The 26,940-nt window shown below is 34.9% G+C and overlaps 1 protein-coding gene across 1 annotated transcript in view; it reads left to right on the top strand.

Moving 5' to 3' along the window:
* Positions 1 to 26,940, top strand: part of Exoc4 (exocyst complex component 4) — a 722,212-nt gene that overhangs the window by 581,158 nt on the left and 114,114 nt on the right. Inside the window, exon 13 of the mRNA XM_003467878.5 lies at positions 9,974 to 10,129. Coding sequence (XP_003467926.2) covers positions 9,974 to 10,129 — 156 coding nt within the window. The remainder of the gene's footprint in view (positions 1 to 9,973; positions 10,130 to 26,940) is intronic.

The raw sequence follows: 26,940 nt of genomic DNA, 5'->3' as shown, positions 1-26,940 counted from the left end.
TAAGTGTTGATCATATAGGGAGACAAAGATGGAAGCAAAACAACCAATAAGTGCTGTTGTGTTAGTCCAGCGAGACATGAACACAGCTCACGCTGTGGGTATAGTAGAGATGGTGACAAATGGGTGAATGCTGAATGTATTTTAAAGTGATAGCCAAGAGAATTCTCTGCCAGATTTTAGACATAGAGTATGAGAAGGGGAAAATAGCGATCCAGAACAACTCTTGGAATTTTCTATATGCTCAGTGAAAATACGAAGTTGCCAGCTATTAAGATGCAGGACAGTGCAAGTTTGGAAGCAGATAAAGTAGCATTTAAATTTGGAGTGTCTATGACACATTCACATAGAGACAGAGAATACTGTAATAGTTGAATAAATTAAAAATATATGTATAGATCATCATCATCATCATCAAAAGGAGAGAGCTGCAGCCTGGAAGTAGATATTTCCAGCTATGTAGTATATATAAATGACATTTAAAACCATGCAGTCTCCATGGGATTAATTATATACACGGCACAGAAGAGGACTGTGGACTTTTAGAAGTTTCCAAAATGCAGAGAAACCAACAAAAGATGCTAAGATGCAACAACCAGTAAAATAGGGTAGAAATCAGGAGAACTTGGTGTCCTCGAATGGATACCAATAAAGGAATGGAGAAAGGTGTTGAACTGAGCGATAAACTCAACAACGTAGTGATCACTGGTGACTATCGTAAGATCTGTGTCTGTGGAGCAGTAGGGGGTGAACACCAGAAGAGTTAGACTTAAAGAAGAAAATGAGAATAGAAAATTGTAACTATAGGAAAAACTTTCACCATGAATTTAACTGCAAAGAGAAACAGAGATATGAGGTAATACCTGGAGACCTCAGGGTCACATGAAGGGTTTTTTGTTGTTTGATATGTACTTTCAAATAGAAGAAATTAATGCATATCTGTTTTTGAAGAAAACAGTTTGGAAGAGAGAGAAAATTGGTGCAGGAGAGAAAGGAGAGAATCACTGAAGTTGTGTTAGGGGCTAGCTAGGTAGGGTGGCATCTATTGCGTAAGCGGAATGATTGATTTTAGGCAGGAACAGGATTATTTTTGTTTACTGTGGTGGCCTATGCTGCAAATAGTAATTTAGTTATTTCTCTGTAATTTATGTTGGACCGTTTTGTGTCTCCATTGTACTGCTTCTTCTGGAACACAGCCATTTTAGTTTTTGACATGTTGTACCATCAAGAATATCTTAATTCTGTCCCCCGAAAGACTGAACCTCTTTGACATTCCCCCTGAACAAATTCTGTGGAATGTCATGCACGTCACAGTACCCTGTCTCAGATAGTCACATGCAGAAGAATTTCTAGGACCAGTTTGCCTTGGCTGCTGAATTACGGACCTGTGTTGATTTATTTTCTTAGGGTGGAAAAAGTAACTCTGTGAAGCCTGGTGAAGGAGTAAACAGAAAGTCATCTCTGTGCTTGTTATACAGCAGCAGTCGCACGTGTGCACCCACTCACGCACAGCACATGGCCCCAGGGAACTTGTCTGTTTTACTCTATCGGATTTTTCAGGTCTAGGAGAATGTGTTTTGTTGTGTGAGTCTAGAGATGTGAGGTGTCCTTACTTCCTCTCTTCCCATTTATTGCCCTCCCCCAGATTGGCACCTGCTGAGGAGTAATTAGGGCAGTCCTAATTTGGACAGCCAAATCCTGATTACAGTGAGAGGAAAAACAGGAAATGTTCTAGTTTTGCTGCCAGCAAATGACTGATTTAAATAGAAATCCATATACAATTCAAATGATCCAAAATGTTGCAACGTCGGGAAGGAGAAAGGGAGCAGGGGAACGTGGCAATCTGATTTTCTCTGTGTGATTCTCAGCAGATATCTTTCACAGATGAGATCAAATCCATGAGCTCACAATGCCCTCTGCTGAGAATCAGTTTGTTTCCCAAGTTTGCCATGAGAAACTAAGAAAGCGTTGGCAGTTTAAAGAAAAGGCAAACACATGTCACCCAACCCTGGAGAAAAAGACTTTGTGATTATCATAAAATGATGTCCTATTACAGCCTTTAGATATTTTCCCAAAAGGGAAGTGAGTACTATACTTAGTCTTTTCCAGAATTAGTCACACCCCTTAGAGCCTAGAGGAAAGCTCAACTGTGAATTCTGCACTGCATTAGCCATCAGGCAGTTAGGCCTTTACTACTGTACTTGCAAGCTGAACGCTTCTCCTCTTTGCTGGTCCTCTTATGCCCTGAGATAAAACCAATAACTTATTTGCCCCAAACAGTAATTTCACAATTAAAAGTCATATTGTGCTGAAGTTTCTCTCTGTTCTAATTTGACATGAGTTCATTAATTGCTTTTCAGAAGCTGTTAGTGAATCCCTCATACTGTTAGGCCTGGTAGAGAATACAAGTAGAAACTCTACTATTAGAGGCTCAACTGATAAGAGATGCACACATATTATTTGCAAGGGGTGAAATAAAACCCATCTTCAAGCTTACTTTTCGCTCCTTCTAAGTAGAAGAGCTAGAGCTTATGTTGGAGCCTGAAGAAAGAGTAGAATGGATGTATTTGTATTTACTGAAACTATAATTGGACAGAAACTACAGCTGGACACCTTCCTGGCCATTGGCCTATTTTTGAATGAATGAAGAAATGCTGCCAGACTGAACAGATGAGCTTGCCAGAATAGCATGGGAGAAAGATTGAGAATTCAAGGTGACTGGAGTGAATTGTGTGGTTGGGTGGAAAAGGAGAGATTTGAAAATTTTTCCTATTGAGTAAAACAAAATATTATCACACATTTTGGTTAAGGGGATGACATGATCATTTAAGAAAATCCCTCTGGCCCCATTGCACTAAGGAGCAGAAATTAGACCCAAAGTCTCTGGTGGCCCATGAAGCCTTTCAGCTTTCCTGCATAACCAGAGTTGCCATCCTACCCTTGCAGCCCTTGCCATCCTAACTGTGAATGCTAGAAGAGCCAAGGTCATAGGCTAGTTCATAGCAGCTTGATTTCTGATCTGCCTGTTAAAACAGGGTTCTCCAGTCTCTCCTTGGCTCACCTAGCACTGAACCGTTTTTATTAAATATTGAATAAACAAATGGACATTATAAAGTGTATATGGTATCTGTTTCTTACAGGACATTTAGCAAGTAAGATTTTAGTACATATTCCTTTGATTTATTTTCTATCACTCTGTTCTGATACTCATCCCACTGTATTGTAATTTAAATTTTTTATGTTTTATTTGGTCAGTTTTGATTGATGTGATTAAAAATTTAAAAAGACTCAGGGTAGGGAGGAGCACCAAGAAAGACCTCACTGAAGAGTAATGTTTGAGTTCAATTATGAAGGATGAGAAGGAGCTGTGTGAAGATATGAGAAAGAACTTTCTAGCAGAATAAGGAGCAGGTACAAGGTAAGAGCAGCCTAGAGCTTATGCGAGTTCAGGCCAGTTTCATGGAAAACAGGGAGCAAAGAGATTGAATACTGAGTGAGATGAGAAGGTCAGATTATTTCAGTATTTTATGGCTACACTTGAGTATGTGGGAGCTTTAAAAATACTAGTCTGAGCCCTGCGAAATTGATATATTTTTAAATACTTCTCAGATGTTTTAGTGTATACCCAGGATTAAGAGCTATTAACGAAGGACCTTGGGACCAGAAAATGTGAATTTTATTTTAAATGCAATGGGAAGACATGGAAAGTTTAAATAGGGAACTACGTGGTCTAATATATTTTATGAAAATTTGAAAATACTCAAAACACACACAAAAAAATATCCAAGCAGAATGTATTTTCTTCCCACAAGAAATTTTCTTCTCATAAGAAAAATGTGAATATTTGATAGCTGGGACAGATCTTATATTAATTCGTGGTCCACTTCTTGTGCTATAGTGTAATTCTTTTCTACTTGGGCTTATGACTTTCCATATGAGAACTTGTCTATTTAAAAAATTGTTATTATCACCCAGAGTTACACTCTCTAAATTCTCAGATTCCATATTCTCCTTCCCCCTAGTGCTCTTGAATTGCTTTCCTTGAACCATCTCTAGAGTTATCAAATGTTTCTAAACATCTGGGGAGAAATACACAGCATCATAAAAGCTGTGGAAGCAGCAGTAGATATGATATCAAAGGTGTTCTGCTGTTTTCTTAGATACAATATTCTTTCTCATTACAAAAGATTTTTTGACTTTGTTTTGTTTTGTTTTCTTCAGCAGCATAATACTGACTCTTTCTTTGCATAATTGTCATTATCACTTGTGTTGCTGGACATTGCACTGCACTTTGATTTGCTGCAGGCCCAGCCACCCACCGTGGAAATTGGACGACAGCAGTTTAATTTGGACCAGACTTGTCCAGGGTTCACTTGTCTAGCTTGGCTCCTAGTTTTTGAAGTGTCTAAAAGACTCATTCTGGGAAAGGAACCAGCATGCCTGGCTGTCAACAAATTGTTGAGTCCAATAGCCCCACCTGCCCCTGGTTGTTTACCTAATAAAAGACTCAGCACCCCAGCTGTGTCCACAAATGATGCACACTTGCACCTCCCAAGTGTTCCAGCAAGGAAGCAGTGCCCATCAGAGCCAGGTGACACCGGCAGATATTTTTGAATGAAATCTACTCCGCTGTGTCTGGAGAGTGGAGTCTTCTCATGGTGGCCTTATCACCTTGTTTTAGGAGGCACACTTATTTTCTTCTTGTTCCTGGAAATGGGTACAAATAGTTACACTGATGGCTCTGTCATCCATTGAACTGTGAATTAATTAGTAGATTATGGTTCTGGTAGGAATGACTACTTTATTTCTCTTATTATTTAATTGTTGGGAATGTAACACTTCTTCACTGAGGTGATTTAGGTATGTCTAGGAATTTCATAACCCATATGACCCTGTTGTCACAAAATTCAAAACTAACTCATTAATTATCTTCAGGAGCCAGGCATGGTGGTGCCTGCCTATAATTCTGCCACACAGGAGGCTGAGGCAGAAGGATCACCTCAAGTTTATCCAGCCTGGGCTACATAGTGGGTTCAAGGCAGGCTGAAACCTAGGAAGATTCTTTCTTAAAAATGCTACTGCTGCTGCTATTGATAATAATAATAACCTAAAAGTTTCCTTAGGCTGGAAGCTTTGCCACTTAAATGAAAAAAGTTCCTTTAGCATAATTATAGGCTAATTAATCAGTATTTCAAATGAAATATTCAGTATTGTTTTGAGGATTGTTGTCCATTCCAATGTGAAATAATATTTTTATTTTTAAGAGAATTATGTGGAAGTATTTAATTAATTAGAATTACTATCCTTTAAAAAGTAGAATCTGTGAATATTAGATATTAATATAATGTTGAATATTTTTAAAACCACTGTTTGCAAAATACCTAAGTAAATAATATGGATATCTTTAACATAGTATCTCACCAAGCTAATTTTTATTTTTTCTATTAAATGCTAAGGTAGAAATTTGTAGTCCTCAAAGTGTACTATACCATTGCACATTCAAGGACCCAAATTGTTCACTGAACCTAGGAGCAAACTGTATCTGACTCAAAGATTAAGATGCTAGAAAAATGACTTGAATTTAAACTTCTAACTCTGAGGAGCGGAATTTAACTAAAATATGACTCCAAAAGGAATTGGGCCACTCAGCTAAACTTCTTTCTAGATTCTGATAATAAAATTTCAATTTTAATTTCCCTATTCACAAATTTTTTATTTTCTTTTGATTTTTTTATAAAGCATTTAAATCTGTCAACACTCTTCTTAGCTTACAGGACATAGGAAGAAATTTGACCCGTAGAATATGATCTTCCCACCTCATTGTGTGAAACAAAGTGCTAATTGTGAAGTCATAGTTGAAAAGAATGAAAGTGTACTTCCCTAAGTATAAAAGTATAAAAGTCATGGACAATAGGGTTTTGCTCATTTCTTTTCCAAAGGGAGAGAGTGTAATGCCACAGCCCACAAATTCTTTACAGAGAAAATGCGTTTTTGAGGCTTTCCAATAATAGACACCTAGGAAGGGGAAGACTTCTCAGCAGTGACTGTTTGACTCATTTGCTTTCAGTCAGGATTTTTTCTACTGTTTTTCAGAAGGGAACGCACTTGAATGTATTAATTATTTTGATTTGTATTAAATTTAGAAAAGCACAGAGTGATCTGTGATTTGGTTCAATACCAAAGGACTTAATAGCTCATCTGAGTCATTTAGTGCAAAAAAGAAAAGGTAATCAACTAAAATGGTTCTTTAATGTTATCTAGATTCCTAAAATTGAAGATGCCTTTTTATTAGTGCATATTAATTGTAGAAAATAGTGGGTTTCATGGTGACATTTTCATGTATGCGTATAATATCCTTCGACCATATCCTGTCCCCGCACTTAACTTACCCTACTGCCTCTCTCTGTTCCCTTTCTTCATTGCTAATAGTGAAGACAGTTTATTTTTATCTCTATTTCCATTCTCATACACCTTCCAAATACCAGGCATTCTACTAGGCACTGGGCACACTAAAACTAATAAGAAATCAGTTTCACCCCCAGAGAATTCATCTAGTTTGGGATTCTAGCTTATAAAAAAGTGTAGCAAGACCAATGAGAATAGAGTGGAGCTGTGTATAAGGCAGGGCTTGTCATACCTGACAATATTCTTGGATCACTTAGGAAACTAAAAAATGTATTGCCTCCTCCATGACTACCACCCTGAGATTCCGATTTGCTTGGTCTTAGCTATGGCCAGGACATCTAGGGTGTTTGTTGTTGTGGTTGCTTTGTTTTGTTTTGTTTTGAACAGCTTCCCAAGTTGATTCTAATGTGAAGTCAAAGTTGAAAACCAGTGATATGAGCATGATGGGGTACAAGAGAGATAACTCAACAGTAGTAAGTGCCAAGATGATACTTGATAAGTAGTAACAAGGAAGATGAAAAAAAGGTTCTCTAGACTGACAACACTGAGAAGCTAGAAACAGTATATCCCACTCAAAAGACTTTGCAGTACTCATTATGGATAGAAAGTTCAACATACACAGAGCATTGTCTTGTAGTGAACAGAGATAAAAGAGGAAAAAGCTATAGTAGGAGGTGAACCTAAAAAGCCAGTTTATGCCTTGTTAAGTCCTGTCTTGTTACACAGAGTTACATGTTACCAAAGAGGTCTAAGAAAGGCATTAACATGATTGTATTTGAAGCTTACAAGCCTAACTCTTCCGACTAGTGTGGTGAGTTGAACTGATGGTCTGTAGCTCTAGGCAAGACCCAGTTACAAAGTTATTGCCACATCCAACTAAGGAATGAGGAGGATATAAATATACATTAATGGCAATGAACTGGAACAGGAAATAACAGATTTATAAAATTTTAAGGAGATGGAATTGAGAGGATGTGATAACTGGAGGTGATTAGGATGAGTCTTTCTGACTCAGAGGATGCCTTGGCCAGGTGCTTAGTGGGAGAGAGGTGGAAAATAAATTCCTTTGGACATTTTAATTTCAAATGATGTTGAGACTATGGAGTTTTCAAATAAACCTTTGAAGATGCATCTCCAAGAGTTAGAAGAGTGGGCTGCCCTGGAAATGCTAATTTAAGAATCATCAGAATATAGATAGGTAAAGCCTGGGAAGAAGTTGTGATTAATGAAGTAAGAAATGCAAAATCCTATGGAACACAGCATTTACGTGTGTGCACAGGAAGAAAGTCATCAGTTTGCATATAATTATAGAGTTAGGATGGCAGGAAAAGAATCCAGAGGAAATAGTTGTGGAAACAAATGAATGAAATGTTAAACACCAATCAAATATCAGATGTTTCATAATAGTCAAGGAATGTGAAAAATAAAACATATTCATGCATTGATGGAGCAACGTCACCGAAATGCTAGTTGTGTAACTCTTACTGCAGTTGTTTTCAAGCTGAATTTTTAACTTCTTATAAAAAAAAAGTGTAGAGAGATGTACAAAGCCCTTTGTGACTCCTATCAAATGCAAATTGGATAAAATTTTTTAACATTAGAAATATATCCACATAGGTAACCAAATTCAAAAAGGAAACAGAAAATTCACTAGATGCTATAAGTGAAAGAGGAATTAAACACAATAGGAACAAGCAAATCTTGAGGTTGAAAGACCTACAGAAGTATCAGACCATATCTAGAGGTCAAATAGGGACCGGCATTTTTAATATCTGCATGACAGAGCAGGAGAGATCTTTTTGCAGAAGTTATGAATGAGTGTCTTTGAATGGGAGAGAAGAGTGTTGATAGGAATATTAGATAAAAGGAAAAAATCATTTGCTCACTTGAAAATTAACAGGGAATTAGAGAAATATTGCAGAGAAAAATACTAAAAATTTGGAAAAAAGGAATAATTAGAGATTGCTAGAAATGAATAAAGATGAAACAGATATGAATGGAAGTGGAAGGTTGGAGGTGAGAGACAGAACATGTAAAACTCTGTAATAGACCCTCTCCTTTCTCTGTCACTTAGCAAGGATATGAAGGATAAGCAATGAGGAGGTTCCAAAATAACATCTTTTAAAAAAATAAGCTCTAAAGGAAATAAGGAGGTGAGGCTGATGAAAGACACATAAAAAGAATGCCAGAGAACATTGAGGGTCCACCTGCAAAGAGATGTCAGACATTTGAGGTGATACCATTCTGTAAGCTTGTACTCAAAAATGCAGGTATGGTGTTGTAAAAGTTATGTCATTGGATTAATCCACAAGTATTACAAAAAATATACAGGAAATAACAAATGAGACAGGGACTGGAGGATACCAGTGAGAGTAATTTGAGAGACTAGAAGGAAGACATTTTGATAATCAGTTTTTATTTTGGGGGCTATCATTACAGTTAGAAAACATTTGCTTTTAGTGACTTAGAAAAATTCTAGAAATTATCCTTGGTTCCCTTATTTATTGTAACTTAATCTAAGAGTATCAGAACAATATTTTACCTTATGATAAGAAACTATGTTATATGCAATTGAACTGTGCTAAGTCAATGTGTATAGACTTCAACTTCTCTGTAAACATTAGTCTATAGAGTCAAGCAGTTTTTATTATATATAGTATATATGTATTTGAAAATTCCCAGGGCATCCCACTGTGACCCTCATACTGAAAGGTACTACTGACTCTGCAACAGCAGAAACCTCCTGGAGCCTTGGTTGTCTTAAGTTAATTAGCATCCCCTTCATAAATAAATGTCATTTATGTCACTTGAATTGCTGATGAAAAATTTTTAGACCATCGAAATCATATATAGTGATGGAAATGTTGAAGACAGAAACTTTTAATGAAAATCAAATGAATTGAACATGTAAGGTGAATTTACATGTACATTCAGGTAAGAACAGTGTAAATAGTGAGCCCATGGGCCCTATTAAAGGACTGGAAGCCTGTCAGCTCCAGATGACTAACCACTGGAGAGAGCCATAATCAGACTTTTTCTGACTGACACTTGTGGCAGAGGATTTCTTTACACTGGTAGATTTGCTTTGAATAAAGAAATAGCTACAGCTCAGAAAATATCTGTAGGTAGAACTAATTGATAATTTAAACAAAGAGTCAAAGAACAACCTTTTGCAGCACTTCTGTCACCATGCAAGTACCATTTATGTTGTCATTTAACAGAATCTTAAAACAATTATCTGACTTCATATTTATTGAACATTTTCTTGAAAGACTTCCCAAAACCCTACCTACCATACATGTTCATTTAAGGAATTGACTAACAAAAGAGAAACTGATTGGTTTTAGCAACTTTCATGATTGCTCAATAGTTAAGAAACTGAGAATGAAATCTAGAAATATTGTTCCCCAGTGATGTGACTTACTCATGGATATCACCGCTTTCAAGCCAGATAGTGGATTATATTAATAAAGGAGATGGAAGAGATACCTTTTTCCTGAAGAGACATCAGTAAAAAGTGCTAACCAAGTATCAGGCATTATTCTGAGTCTGTCCTGTTTACTATTTTTAGGGGCATTGTCCAGTCAGAAGAAAAACTTGTCATCAGTGCTTCCTGGGCAAAAGATGACGATATCAGCAGACTCCTGAAATCATTGCCAAACTGGATTAATATGGCTCAGCCCAAACAACTAAGGCCAAAGAGAGAAGAAGAAGAAGATTTCATAAGGTAAAGGTTTATTTTATACATTGTACTGAACTAGAGAGAAAAGGCACATGTATTTAGCTACTGTGTTTTTTTTTTTTACACGAAATTTGGCTAGTTCTAAAGATCAAGCACTCATAGCATGAAGTTAGTAAAATCTGTTGTCATCCTGTCTCACCTCATTTCTCATGCAAGTCTGCATTGAGTTCAAAACTTTCTAAGAAAGGAATTGGAGTGAATTAAGTTTGGAGCATTGTTACATCAAGGTAAAACATCATTTAATTTATAGGTCATTCTTCCTCTCAGGGGAGAACACAATTCATTGGTTCACTCATTTTGTCGTGAAAGATGTATTGACGCTGCACTCTACAAACACGACACCAAGAGAAGCTGCTTGTTTATACAGTGTGTTACCACTGTTCTGAACGTATTCCTTGTATCAGACTATTGTTCATTGAGGTTTCCCAAATGTGCCTTTCAACTTTGTTCACAGAGGTCATAGTATCTCTGATGGTTTTCTACTTCTTTGACAAAACTAAGAACTCTGTCCTTTCAACTTTTTAAGTAAAATTTAACTTTGTATAATTTAACTTATTTACTTAGTCATTGAATTTGATGAAGCTCTTCATTTCCATGTGTCTGGCTTGGAATAGGGACATATTTTCACCTCTGTTGTCTTAGAACTGCAAAAAGTAGAAAAAATGATGACAACAATGCATTGTCACATCAAAATTAGCTTCATTCTTATTAACTTTTGCTTCTCTAAGTGAATGAATAAATGATTTAAAATGAAATAAAACACAATAAAATCACTTAAAGAAGCAAAAGCCAGAAAAGTAATAAAAAAAATGGACAATATTTTACTTGATTTGGGTTTGTGTCTCTGACAATGTAGATGACAATAGTAGATAAATAATTGTACAACCGATCCAAAGTCCATTTTCTTCTAAAACTATACCACCATATAGATTGGTACCCTATAATAATGTATTCTTAATCTCTCCCCTTCTAATGCTTGTTATCATTTCACTTCATTCACCCATAATCCATAATTACTGGATAAAATATTGTTGTTATTTTGAACAACTATAAAAAGTTTCATTTTTACTTTTATTTATTCCATCTCTTGCAAATTCTTTATTACCAAGTTTCTGTTTGTTCATTTTGCTTTTCTCTGAAGAATTTTCCTTAACATTTTTTAAACAAAAGATAAAAATATACAGAATTTCAAAAAAAAGTAGGAAATTAACACTGGTTAATATATTACATGCTGTTATCTTAAAAGTAGTTGCTCAGGTTACAAGATTTAGGCACAAAAAAACAATCAAACAAACAGCACAACGTGTTCTTTTTGAACTTAAAGAGATTAGTACTATAGTTACCTATCTCGTATATTTGTATACCATATACATATAATCTTTCTCTGCTGCTTTTTCTCCTTTCCCTTCCCACTGGTTCTTTCCTTTTGAGCACTTTGTTTCCCTTTCGTTTTCACAATATCTGTTGTACATTTTGGATCTTATTACTCTTTCAGTTTTTTTTTTTACATTAGGGAAACAATATGATATTTACACATGTAAATTTTATTTATTTCTCTTACAAGTATGGTCTCAAATTGTGTCTTTTTACCTATAAAATCCTCAAGAGTGTCCTTCTTTATAGCTGACTAATGTTCCATTATATAAAAATACCACATCTTTTTTATCCATTCCTTATGGGCATTTAGGTTGTTTCCAAGATGTATTACAAAATCTGCTGCAGTAAACATGGGTGCATATATATCACTGTGAAATGTTTTCAATTGTTATGGGAAAATATCCAGAAGAAGAATAGCTGAATTGTATGGTACCTCCCATCCTTGTTTTTTGAGGAATCTCCACACTAATTTCCACAGTGATTGTAACAGTCTGCACTCCCACCAAAAGTAGAGAAGTGTTCCTTTTTCACAGCAGCCCTGCCAACATTTGTTAGTTTTTGATTTCTTAATGGCAGGCATTCTTTCTGGATTGAGATAGAATCTCAGAGTTGTTTTAATTTGCATTTCTCAAATGACCAGTGATGTCGAACATTTCTTTGTGTATTTTCCATTTGTATTTCTTCATTTGAGAAGTGCATGTTCATCTCAGATGCCCATTTTTTGACTCAGTCTTTGAATTGTGGAGAGGCTGGCGTTTTTCAATTCTTTACATGTTCTAGATATAAGTGCTTTGTCTGAGGGACAGTTGGCTAAAATTTTTTTCCCATTCTGTTGGTGATTTCTTTTCACTCTGTTGATGATTTCTTTTGAAGTGCAAAACCTTTTTAATAAGATGGCATCCCAGTTTTAATAAGTTGGCATCCCATTCTTTGAAGTACTTCCTGTGTGGTTTGCATTTTGTATATGAACTCTTTGCCTATCCTGTGTCTTCAAGATATCTACCTACCTTGTCTTCCAGTACATTTAGTGTTTCTGTTTTTATATTTAGATCTTTAATCCATTTTGACTTTAGTTTAGTGCATGGTGATAGACATGGGGTCTAGTTTTAGTTTTTGGCATGTGAAAAGCCAGTTTTTCTAGCACCATTTATTAAAGAGGCTATCTTTCTTCCAGTGAACATGTTCCTTAACGTTTCTTGCAAGGCAGATCTACTGATAGAAAACAGTCTTCATTATCCCTGTACTTCTGAACAGATATCTAGATCTTGTCTGCTGCCTGCAGGCTAAAAGACCAAGAAAGTCAGTGCTACAGTTCATTCCAGTTCAAAGACCCAAGAACCAGGGGTAGGGAAAGGACTGATGTAAGTCCCAGAGTCTAAGGTCCAAGGACTAAGGAAGAAGATGGAAGCATGGGCTTGAGAAGAGAAAAGGCAGTGAATTGGGTGTTGCCTACCTAGTAATTAAAATGCTAGTCTCTCAGAATCTCCCTCACATACAATCACAAATAAGGTTTTGCTAAGAATCAGGGCATCTCTTAGCCCAATCAAATTAATACATAAACTTAATCACCATTGGGGGGGGCATTGTAACATTTTAAATATCACTGTCTATTCTCTACTTGCTTATATGTTTTCTAAAGAGAAGTCTGGCATAATTAGAGAAGTCTGATATAATTATTATCCTTGTCCTACAGATAAGGGATTTTTTTGCTTTTTTTTAAAGAATTTTCTGTCTTTGATTTTATCTAGTATCTCAAGGTAAAACTTTTGCTATAGATTTTTGTATCTAGTATCTAGTATCTCAAGGTAAAACTTTTGCTATAGATTTTTGGAAAATTCTCAGTCATTTTTTGAGGTGATAATGTTTCAGGTATTTCTTCTCTTTTGTTTCCATATTTTTCACCTTCTGGTGTTTCCATTCTGCATGTACTGTAACTTCATTAATTACCTCACATTTCTTAAATACTCTCTTCTGTCTTTTCATTCTTTTGTCTGTGTCCATTTGGGAACATTGTATTTATATTTCTTCTAAGTTACAGTTTTTTCCTTAGCCATATGCAGTTTGTTGCTAAGGCCATCAAAGATATACTTCATTTCCACCAGAGAAATTTTTTATTTCTAAAATTTCCTCTTGATGCTTACAATATTTTCAGTCCTTGCATTACCTGTGCTCCACTTTCTGTTTACTTCATATTTATTAAATATGGTTTTAATTAGGTGCAATAAAAAATATAGAAATGTACACTTATGGGGGCTGGGAATTTAGCTCAGCGGCATAAGTGCCTGCCTTGAAAGCAGACAGTCCTGAGTTTAGTCCCCGGTACCGATTAAAAGGAAAAAGACAAAAAAAAAAAAAGTCCTAAGAAATGTACACTTATGAAAGGCATAGCTTGAATTTTCAATTTTCATTTGTGTAATCAATATCTAGATTAAGAAACAAAACGCTAAGAAATTCAAGAAAGCAGCAAGATATCTTTTTGCGCTTCCTTTTAGTTACTACCTGCCTCTTCAAACTGTACTAGAGAGACAGTGAGACCTAGTCTCAAAAAATAAACAAAATGTAATTTAGAGACTAGTTAGTCTGTTTTTTGACTTCATAGAATCACACATTTACATATTCTTTTATGACTGGCTTTTATGTTCCAGATTACATTGGCAAGATTCACCCATCCTTAGATATGTTATTGTTCTAAATATTCTGCTGTTTGTATGCACTACAAATTTTTAAAATGTTTTATCTTGTATGTAAAGGTATATATATATATATTGCATGAGTATATAAATATGTATACATACATTTACTCATTGTACTACAGATGTACATTAAGATAGCTTTCAGTTTCGAACAATTTTAAATAGTATGGCTAAGAATATTCTAGATTTTTGTTAGTAACTGTGTGAATTCTGTTGAGTTTATGCTAGGAGTAGCATTGCTGAGTTATACTATGTAAATGTTGAGTTTTAGTTCACACTGTCAGTTTTCCAAAGTGGCTGAAAGAGTTTATACTTTTTCAGTGTTATATGAGCGTTTCAGTTGCTCCATATATCACTAACACTTGACATTTTCCATCTTTTGAATTGTAGCCATTCTAGTAGATATGTAGAGGTGTGTCATTGTCCTTGGTATGCATCTCTCTTATGAATGATGAAATTAAACAACTTTTGATCATTTGGGCATCCTCTTTCATAACATGTTTTGTCTATTTTTAATTTTCCCTAGTGATTTTTAAATTCTTTATATAATAGGTTGAAATTCCATTGTTATAGATACATCAATCTTTTAACCTTTTATAGGTTGCCATTTTACTGTCTTGATTTTCTTTTTTTTTTACTAAACAAGACTTTTTAAAAATGTAGTAATTCCAATTATTTACTTTATAGAAATGCATTTTATATCCTAATGAAGAAATCAAATAGTCACAGACCTTGTGAAAAAGTCACAGAGATGTTTTCTTTCAAAACTTTCTGCTGCATGTATATCCCCCAGCATCTGAAGTAAATTTTCAACCTTAAATTTTGATTTTCTGGGCCAGGAATTTAGCTCAGTGGCCTAAGTGCCTGCCTGGCAAGTGCAAGGTCATGAGTTTGATCTTGGTATAAGAAAAAAATTATTTCCTTTCTTGTATTACGTACTTCCCTTCATGCAGATTACTTTTGTGGATATAACAGCAAAATATATTCATGATTTTTTTTCAAGAGAGGTAAAAAGTGATTGAGAGATTGACTGATTGGTTGATTGATCGATCGATTGATTGATTGATTGGAGTCCCATGTAGAAACTATCAATCTGACACCAAGACAAAAATTCAGGCTACAAAGCTCTATATCAGGTTTTTTTGGGGGGGAGGTGTTGGGGTTTTTTTGCATGTAGACATGGTTTGAAAAGCAAATTATGTTTGCTTTAATGGAAAAGAAATGATTTTCGATCTGTTTTATTTTGTATGTGATTGCTTCTTTCCTCTTAACCTGTCACATCCTCTATCCAGATTAGAAGTTAAAACAAATAGGTAAGAGAAGATGTTCTTTAATTTACATTCCAACATGGTAGAGTTAACAGAGAGCCTTGATTTAGCCCATTAGAGCACCATAAAACAAAAAGCCCAAAAGACTTAAAAGTCACACTTCCATCCTATAATTATCTTTTAAAGCACAGAATGCTGTCTGGTGCCTAGATGAATATAGAATCTGGTGCCCTTTGAATTGAATAAAGGTTATGTTCCCTTCATTACTAAATGAGACCCTTTTCTAGTCTTCTTTTTTTAAAATAAAAAGTAAAATGTATTATTTCCAGGCTTAATTTTCAATAGAGGAGATAAAACTAGGTCAAGCCAGGGCATTGATAGAAAAAAAGAAAAATAGCAAATATGCTTTTGTTCCCAAGGGAGCTGAAAGCAGGGTGTCCAGCCCATTGTCTTTGCCTCTGTGTGTGTGTGTGTGTGTGTGTGTGTGTGTGTGTGTGTGTGTGTACATATTGAGAGCTGGGCATATCCACTGATAAAAGGTAGTCCTGCTTTTTGAAAAAAATTAACAGAAAGAGGAAGGTGTTGAGGACGGTAAAGGAGACAGGGAAATGTTATCTTGGAAGTAGGGAGGCCATGCCTATTAGAAAAGAGTCCCTCAAACCTTTAAATATTTCACTTATAGCCCCTGAATTTTAAAGAGTAAGTATTATTTCTTTAGATCCAGCTTGGAAAAGTCTTAAGTGTGTTTAGCTGGACCAAAACCAGAGTTTTCGGATAATAAAGGTCAATTAATACATAAAACTTACAAATTAATTTGGAACTGTAGCAGGCCAAGAGATGAATAATAATTAAGTCTCTGCATAGATTGTGCAGTCTGTTTCAACAATTGTAACAGTAAGAATTGTCATTGCTCAGCACTGTACAGTATTACTAGTTTCCAAGTAATATTATTCCCATTCAACAAACGAGAGAACTGAGGTGCAGAGAAAGTAACTTCCTCAAGTTTGTACAGCCGTTAAGGAACAGGAATAGAATCTCAACCTTAGTAGTGTGACTACCAGAGCTAGCACACTATAGTCAGTCAGCCTAAAAATGTATCAGAATGTACATTTTTGTAGTTTTTGAGTTATTCCTTCATGTTCATTGATCATCATAATTTTGTAGGATAAAAAAATCATTTTCTGCTAATGTGAGACATTTATTGTATAAGCACTTTGACTGCAGATTTTGTTTGCTGTTATCGATAATAGTTGTGTTAATGTATCATGTCTCTGTGAGTCTTTCTCTTCCAATAGCAGCTTGTTAAAAAGCATATATCCACCTACATTTATTGAAACCAAGGCTGTTACTTTTGTTTTCTTTGACTTATATGTTTACCTAATCAAAACACAAAAAATAGGTATAACCATTGTTGAAAAAGAAAGGAAGACACAAAGGTGATGAAATATAAAACTGTTATTAAACAAGTTATGTAGGTCTTAAGTAGAGATAATGCAGTCTTGAACAAAATAAAGACTTGAATGTTGGAACTTAGGGCGCTGGGAAACCAAGCAACCAGCTCACCTCCCTGATAAGCAGCTGTGGCTTGGGCAAGCTGCAGCTTCCCCAAGGAAAGAACCACCCAGCATCTCCTGAGATCCATGCTGTATTGGAACTTAGGATGCTGGGAAACCAAGCAACCAGCTCGCCTCCCTGGTAAGCAGCCGTGAACCTACTGGCACGCAGGCTGAGAATCAAACATCCCATCCACTACCACCACCACCACCACCACCACCACCACCACCACCACCACCCTGTTAACAAATAGAAGCCAGGGGTCTGAGCATCTCTTGGAAGATTGACCATATGCAATATAGCAAATAGGGGAGATTTCCTTCTACCATCCCTTTAAAGGCAAATATTTTTATCACTGTTTTGCTTTGTTCTGATTAATTGCTCCCTTCAATATTCTGTTTTGATAAGTTCTAAAAGTTCTATATTTCATTTGATTTTGCTATACCTGATTGAAAGAACAACTATTGTGAAGATAACGAGATATACTATGGTACCTATTACTGTTATCCCGGTAACCTGCTGTGATGTTCTGTACCAATTTCAACGCACTGTCTCAATTGGCTTTGTTCTGTCTTGTTCTGTTGTATTTTACTACTTTCAAAATTAAAAAAAAAATTTTTTTAAAGTTAAGACTTGAGATTTTTAGCTATTTTTATTTATTGAGTTATTTGGAGGATAGCTTTTAAAATTTGTCTAGAGAATTAAGTAAATGGTATGTTTGTTTGTTAAGATGGCTTTTTGTTATTTTATGGAATTAAGAAATAAATATAATAGCATTAATAATTTCCAAAAAGTTCCACTTAGAAATTTTAAGTTTTCAACATAATATAAGCAACAGCTGTTAAAACATTCCACCTAACTACAATGATTGAAGAATCTTTAGATAAATTTAGAAGAGCAAATGAAAGAGGTGATAGAGGAGAAATACTCCAGCTATCTTAAGCAAAACTTTCATTAGAATGGAGACACTTATTTCCTATCTCTGGATGCTTAATATGACTTTAAAAATGTAATTATAAAAGGAAAGATGAATCAGAAAACATGAATATATTAAATAAGTGCAAGGATAGAAAGTGCTTTGCTAAAATATTCCTTTTCCTCTCCCCAATTAAACAAGCTAAAGGTCACAGATGGAGGTGAGTCATTGTGGGGAAAGTCAGGATAAGAAGCAGATTTAAATCTCAAAATTAAACAAAACATATAGGCCATGAAAGCTCAGCTACAAATATATTAATGTTCAAGATGATTGAATTAAAATTTTTTAAAAGGTGATTGAATGAGTTAGTATATTATTATTCCAAAATAATGTGACTCTTGTATGCCAAACATTGGCAATAAAGCAATAACAAAAACCCAAAACTTAAAATATCCTTCATGAGTGGTGTGAGTGATGTATTACTAGACAGCTATTTGTGCATAATCTTTTCATATTACTAAAAAGTCACTAATATTTCATTTGCATTTTATTTTTATGTTGAGATCATAGAATTAATAATTTTATCTAGGTTTACATTTAATCCTATTTCTCTTTTTCTTCTTTAGAGTCTTGATTAAAAAAATTGTCATCTTTCTTAGTCTGGTATCCTTCAAGTTGACAGTAATTACCTGTACAATTATGGTGATGAGCAGCATGCCTGTAATGAAGCCTGTAAGATAGTAAACAGGATGAGGGCAAGCAGTGAGACTTCTAGAACCACTGCTGCAAAGTCCTGTGCCTGCGATAGGCTATTCCCAGCTGTGCCTCTACTGCAGTCTGAAATTTTGTCACAGGATAAAAAGTCACTTGGTTGTTCACACCTGCTTTATTTTCCTGTTGAATGCTCTCAGATTCCTAGTCCACCACAGTCCCTTATCCCTCTGCCTGCCGTATCTACTTCTCCTTTCTGGAACACCCTCTAATAATCCCAGTTTATCTCCTGTGCCTGCCCAGCTCAGCTTTCAAGACAGAACTCAGGTAGCCTTTCCCCCAGCATCCCTTCCCAGAAACCTTGGCCTATCCTGCAAATCAGCTTCCTTCCACTTGGGCTAGGATGGTACAATCTGGGGAAGTCACACAAATGAGGCAAATGGTGCCGCTAGAGATAAAAGTATATGTAAACATGTGAAGACACAAACCATAGAAAAATTAAAATTCATAGGATAACTACATAGGAAGGTGAAGGGATGTAACTGGGCTAAAGGGAAGGTATAAGTAAGTTAAATCTTTACCCATCTTTTGAACAAGAAGTCAGAATAAAAAGTCTAAAGTTAATGCATAGCAGTTTTAACAGATTGTTTAATAAGATAGATATAATCATGGAAAAATTTAGAAAATGTAATTTTAAAAAAATTGCATGTCATTTTTTTTCTGGACACAAGATTGAAGCCAGCATAGAGTAGGACTCTGTATCAGTGTTCATCAGTATAGGTTATTTAGCTATGGATAGTAATTACTTTGATTTAAAATTTTTACTTGCTTTAAAAAATGTTGTACATACTCAATCCTTGTTAATTATCTAATAAGTTCACTATTTCTTCACAAATACAAGCATTCTAAAATTTTATCCCCCAAAACATCTCAGCTCCAGTTTTCTACCAGTTTTATTCAGCACATTCACTTGTTCCCACAGTGTCTCACTTTGCTACCAAAGTGTCCATCTTTTTTTGTATGTCTTTCTCCTAATTCCTTATCTCTTCTTTGCTCTAAGAGAGCCACCTTAAAGATCTATACTTAGTCATTCTTGCTTATGATCACTTGTTCATTATTTGTGCTCTGAACAGATACAGATTCTTCAAAAGGACTGCATGACAATTAAAGATAGTCAATGACATGGAATACTCAAAAGAAAGTGTCCAATGCTTTATAAATTTGACTTTTAAACTTTTAATATATTATGCATATGCTCAATTTATAATAAGTGATTTTCACTCTAATTCTGATTATCTTTTGAGATAATCAGCTTAAAACATGTTTCAGATGATAAAGTATTGTTATTTCAATGAATGCATAATTCAGTTACTCCTGATAGAAAAAAACCATTTCCCTAAGAAATTGAAAGAACTGAAGAAACAACTTGTACTTAAGTGTTTGTGTCTGGTGCTGCTTTACATTGTCTATGATGGGAATGTTTGGGCCAACCTTCTTTGAGTGACTTAGCTTTAAAAGATGCATCCACCACCCCTACCCCAACCTAACAGATCATGTCAATGCAACTTTATACCAAGTTGGGTCTGAATACCATAATTTTCAGCTGGAGCCTTCAGTCTTTAAGTAATGTGTTGCCTTCACAATTTTAGCTTTCTACTTACTGTTACTAGCCTCAATTATGAAGGAAGTTTTTGCTCTCTTCATCCATGAATATGTCAGTGTATTCATTGATTTATTCCTAATAAGGAGTACCACGCAAAACATGGAAAAAAACCCTGAGACTGAGCCCTGGGTTCCTGGGCTCCACTCTGATACTGACTCTCTGTGCACCGCTGTCTCATCATCTGCCAACACAGTCTGTGAGACTAGAACGTACAGAGTTAGGTACTATTTTTAAAACTAATTATTGTGAGTATGCACATGCATACATGCACATGCCAGTGTTTGTTTTAACTAGCATATTCAGTTATATTTAAGGCCCAATCAAGTTATGCCCTTGTCTTGCATATATAATTTGGAATAGACTAGAACTCCATGTATAATGAATACTCAGTGTATTCTGATCACTTTGTCAAACGCTCAATGTAATTTCTTCTAGTTTTAGTTACTATAAAGGTTCATGTTTTAGGGTGTTTACATTTAGGGCATGTCCTTCAAATGCTTGTCATTTATTTGATGCCTCAGAAAAACAACTTTCAGTTATAGAGATGTTTTATGAGAAGATTTGATTAATTCTTCAGTGACTACTACTTTCTAAGGAAGTTTCCAGAAAAGCGTTGGTCTTGAAAGCAGATAAGTTTTCAACCTATCAAGTTCTCAGATCAAGTCAGGATTCAACAGTGATACCAATGCCGTGGTGTCAATGACTAGAATGCCTAATGAATATCAGTCTTCTAGAATTTTAGTGTTAAATGACAAGCATAGAATGAATGGGGACAGTAGTTGTTTAATAAACACTTATTGAATGCATGTATATTTGTATTAATGTACTAATTGTTATATACGTAATGATGTTAAAAGAAAGGAAAGCATAGGAATTTTCAAGTACATAGTACAAATATTTAAGGTCTGAGCCGTACTATAAATTAGTAATCAGAAGTTAATAAAGAATAAAACTTTACTGAATGGAATATACAGTATTCTTAATATAAAAAGAACTAACGTAGTAGCACTAGGAAATAAAATAGCAGTTTAAATTAAAAGTGTGGTTATAGGGACATTTCAAAGAATTTCTTTTCATATTTATTATTCAGGTCTTAATCAAACAGGAACAGATTTTCTTTTAGCACAATAAATCTCCCATAATTCATTTGAACTTATTTCACATTAATCTCTGTTGACCTTGATTAAAATAGTGGTTTCTAATTGAAAACTAACTGGTTGAATCCTGATTTTTGGCTACCAACTCAGTTCTATTGGGATGATACTTTTGTTTCTTTGTTTTAGGTAGGGAGCCCACATTGTGGAAAAGTGGCAATTTATTTTCTAGACTTTTTTCTGCTATAACCTGACAACTTTAGCCTTTTTCTTCTAGAAAAGGTTCAGTTATACACAATAAATTTTTTTGCTCATAAATAAAAGTCCAAAATGCAGGTACAAAGAGAGAAAACCTGTCAAAAATATGTGCATTTATACATTCATGGACTAAGCATATCAGAAAATAATTCTCATTCTACATTTTATCTCTCTGGATCTGAAAGCAGAAGGGCAGAAAGAATTTGCAAGAGTTCTGATAGCTTTAGTAATATTGTCTACGATTTTGAATTGGTGCATTATTTTTTTGTAATTCAAGTTATACCTTGTAAAAAACATTCATTTTCAAGAAATCAACACATTGGTTAGAAACTCAAAGAACAGTATCAAGGGATCTCTGTAGGAAGTGATTCCCAGGAGACTGCTTGCTGCCTAGGAATAATTCTAGATAGAGGTAGAAGAGACAGTAATTTATATAGGCCCATTAATTGCTCTTCTGTTTCTCATTTGTTTTTTTTTTTTTCCTGAGCTTAATCATGGTTTTTTTTTCCTTTTGAAATCTGAAAATTTTAAAACCCACAAAAATGCTAAAATAACAGTACAATGCATACATCATACACTGCCTTAGATATGATTTTGTAGTAGGTCTTGCCATACCTACTCTACTGTCTCCAAGTACATACACCCAATTTTCCCACTTGCCAAACCATCCAAAAGTAGACTATAGATATATTGGCTTCTCACTCTTAAACAGTCAGCATAGATCTCCCAAGAACAAAGACATCTTAGCCACATATTGTCCATAAATATTACTTTTATGTTGCTAGTCTAACAAATTACCATAAATATAATGGCTTAAAACAACACAGTTATGTTGTTTTATACTTTTGTGATTGAGAAATGTGCCACACAAATCTCAGTAGGCTACAATCAAGGTATCTGCAGCATTGGATTACTTTCTGGAATATATGGAAAGAATCTATTTCCACTTTCCAGCATCCAACCTAATTCTTTGCTCTGCTTCCATCTTTAATTTCTCTGACCCTTCTTCCAAGATAACATCTCATTCCCTGAGACAACCAAGAAAGGGTCTCCACTGTTAATCTATATAATTAGATTTGATACACCAAGTAATTCAGGATAGTCTCCCTATCTCTAGGTATTTAACTTTAATCACATCTGTAAATTTGCTTTTCCATTTAAAATAACATAGTCATAGTTTTCTTTAAAGGGCAATTATTCTGCTTACTATACCACACCCAACAAAATCAACCTTCATTCAAGATTTTATCCAACATATAGTTTATAGTTCTATTTCCCCAATCACTCCTCAAAAATGTCACCTAGATTTTTAAAATATCCAGGTTCCAGTCAAGGTTCACACATTGTTTTATCTCTTTAGCTTCCACTAATCTACAACAGTCTCATCTAATCCCTCTATTTTACATGATGTGTAATATTTGAATAAGTGTCTAGTCTAGACTAGGGGTCAAGAAAGATCTGAATCATCTGGCATCTCTTTGTGCTTACATCCAGTGTGCCCATTTCTGTCGTGAACATGACGTAGGTAATATTTTATGCTTCCCACTCCACTCAGTCTGGCTGTGTTGCCAACCATAAAGCCACGCTTGACCATTTGTTAAGGTAATGACTGCCGGACTTCCTCTTTGAAAATATACTGTTAGTTCCTTGTGTTACTATTTTAATAATCCATGGGCATAAACCCTAGGGTGTAAACCCTCAACAGTGTGATTTTCTTCTTTCTGAAATTTTACCAATACACTTACCAATACACTTCGATAAACCTTGTCTGAAACATTATTATCCGATACTCTTGCATGGAAAAGACCTTTTTCTTCTCCTTCCTACTGTCTCCATCTGCCATTCCCTCTCATTACTGCTCACTTATGTTGTACTCATGGATTATTTTCAAAGTATTCATTGTGTCATAATCATCACTTTTTTGTTTTTTAATTTTTTATTAAGCTATAATTTACAGTAAATGCAACAACTCTTAATATTCAGTTAGGTGAGTTTTGACAAATTATACATGTAACCTATACCCACAGTGAACATAGAGAACATGTCCATTACCCAAGAAGATTACTCTTACCTCTTTCCTACTGGAGGAAACCACTATTCTGATATCACCACCATGGTTTGGTTTTGTCTGTTCTAGAATTTCTCATTAATAGAATCATATAGCTCATATTCTTGTAGCAGGCTTCTTTCACTCAGAATAATGGTTCAAGTTTCATCTATGCCAACAAATTTTTAGAACTTTACAGTTGAGTTAGATAATACTTTTGGATATACAATGTTACAGTTTGTTTTGCCACTCACCTGTTATTGGGTGTCTGAGTTGTGTCCAGTTTCAGCTCCTTACTACATAAAACTGCCTCTTATGATGTATTGATCATGAATTCTGGTGAAAGCTTTTGTCTCCATAAATACTTATTCTCTTTGGCAATTACATAGAAGTAGAATAGTTGGGTCACAGGAGAGCATGTTTAACCATATTTGAAACTGCCAACGGAGTTCTCATCACATCCTTGGCAATGTTTTTCCCAATCTTTGTATTCTGTAAGAGTTAATACGATTGGTATTGCAAGGCATGGTGATACATTCCTCCAATCCCAGTAGTCTGGGAGGCTGAGGCAGGAGAATTTTAAGCTTGATCCCTGCTTGGGAAATTTTCTGACTTATCGTAATCCTGTTCTAAAATAAAAAAGGGCTGCAGATGTAGCTAAGTATGATAACCACATGTTTAGTCCCCAGGACCAAATTAAAAGGGTGAGGAGAATGCTAGTATAATTTCTTAAGTGCTTGGTAGAATTCATTAATGAAACTATTATACCTGAACTTTTCTTTTTGAGTGGATTTTCCTTACTATTTCATATATAATGGTATTTATATTTTCTAATACCTGTATACCCATTTTAAAATGGTATATTTTTAAAAACTTAGTCTTGTGATCTAAATCACTAAGTCATTGATACAATGGGTTAAAATATTCCCATTCTATTTTTCAGCTATCTGTAGGATCTGTAGTAGTAGCCTCTAATTAACTTCTTATATTGGTAATATGTTTTCCTCATATTATCAGTAAGGCAAAAGTTGACCAACTCTCTCTATAGAGATCCTCTATTAATATTCTAGGTTTTGTGAGCCATTTAATCTCTTTTGTAAGTACTTGGCTATAGTACGAAAGCAGCCAGAGGCTATGCACCAATGAATGAGAATGGATGTGTTGTATTTTCAACCATTCAATTCAAAATTTTTTTCTTATGCTTTCCTGTGACATTCAAACATGTGTTGCTTACATTTCAAAGATACAGAAATATTCCCAATACCTTTTTGTTATTGCCTTGTAGTTTAATTGTTTTATGGTCAAATGATATACTCTGAAATTAATTCATTTCATTAACATGTGTTATATTTGTTTCTATAATGGCTCAGTGTATGATCTATCTTGCTATCTCCTGCAGATGTAACAGTAACAAATGTATATTCCACTGCAGTCCAATGATGTGTTCATAAAACATACACACATGTCACATATACATAGTTCATATATATAATGCAAATATGTATTTCTTGTATGTATAGTTATATACACATATACACATTGAGGTGTTTAAATTGTGTATAACTATATTTGCACACACATATATATGTATACAGATAATACACATATACATAATGTTTGCACTGTAGCATAGATAATGCCTCCAGATGGTAAGCTGGGATTGTAATTACTTCATTGCCTTCACTCTCCCCAGGGCTCACAGTATTTTGCTGCCCCTTGTTCAGCATATGAACATTTAATTATTTGATTAAGTTTTATGCTTGGCCCACAATAGGGGAACTAATTCCAAACAAGGTTTTCTATCATCACTGAAATCAGAATTCATTATAACTTTTACTGTTATTGAGATTCAAATTGTCTCAGATATCTGACCTGACCCCATTTATCTTTGATTACTGGTAGTACAACAGGTTTCCTATGCTCATTTTGTATTTTTTTCCTTCCATTCCTGAAATCAGCCATTCTCCCCAGACTCCTACTTTCTTTTACTTAGAAATATTATTTGGAAACCAAAATCAGAGCACTAGGGTATGCTTAGTATTAAGAGGTGGCTTGCAACACAACACAGGATCTAGCACAAACCAGGTTAAAAGTGAATTCCCACTAAATATCTGCTAAAGAATTTTTTAAAATTCTGTTAAAAAGACAACACAGGTGCCAGGAATATGGCTCAGTCGCACAACACCTGGCTGGCAAGCACAAGTTCCTAAGTTTAATTCCTCATACCAAAAAAAAAAAAAGGACACAGTTAAAATAAACAAAAGTTACAATATACATTTCTCTAAAGTACATACATAGATAGTAATAAGCATAGTAATTTCTGTAAAGAAGATATATAGATAGTTAATAAGCACATGGAAAATCACTAGCCATCAGGAAAATACAAATCGAAGATACTATTTTACACTAAGTAGGGTAACTACAATTTAAAAAGGCAAATAATAGCAAGTGTTGACAAGGATGCAGAGAAATTGGGACCCATATATACCACTAGGGAGTGTACAATGGTATAGCTGTTTTGGGTAACAGTCTGTCATTCCTTTAAGCTTAAAGATACATAGAGTTACTGTGTGATCCAGCAATCCTACTTCTAGATATGTACACCCAGGAGAAGTGAAAACACACATCCACACAAAAAGTTACACGTGAGTGTTCATGGCAGCATCATCATAATTACTTAAAGGTGGAAACTACCAAGTGTCCATCACCTGTGAATGCATACCTGTGGTGTATACTTATTATGGGCCATATTTGGCAATTAGAAAATAAATGAAAGGCTACCACATACTTGAACATGAATGAATCTTGAAAATAAGCTAAGTAAAAAAAGGTAACAACAACAGACCATATGTTATATAATTCTGTATACATGGCTAGGAATTACATATGACTGTCCAGAAAGAATAAATCCATAAGACAAAAACTAAATTCATAATAATTCAGGGCTATAGGTTTAGAGGTCTGTGGTAAGTATAAGGTTTAATGTGTACAGAATATCATAAATCCCTAAGTCTAGGGTTTGTGCCTGTACCACTAACCAAGCTGATTTAAAGTTACAAGCAGTCAATCTGGTACACCTACATACATCGTAATGGCAGTCATGGTTCATTTCTCATATTTTCACATCTAAACCCCCAATTCCTCTTCACTAGAAAATAAATAAATATTATTCTAAGTCTGAACAGAACAAGGAAGAAAAGTTATTGATGTTTTTC

Source organism: Cavia porcellus, unplaced genomic scaffold, assembly GCF_034190915.1.
Source record: "Cavia porcellus strain 051 isolate PalLab524CR breed Dunkin Hartley unplaced genomic scaffold, mCavPor4.1 scaffold_2, whole genome shotgun sequence".
NCBI classification, from domain to species: domain Eukaryota; kingdom Metazoa; phylum Chordata; class Mammalia; order Rodentia; family Caviidae; genus Cavia; species Cavia porcellus.
The sequence above is the reverse complement of the archived record's forward strand: the minus strand, read 5'-3'. Positions and strand labels throughout refer to the sequence as shown.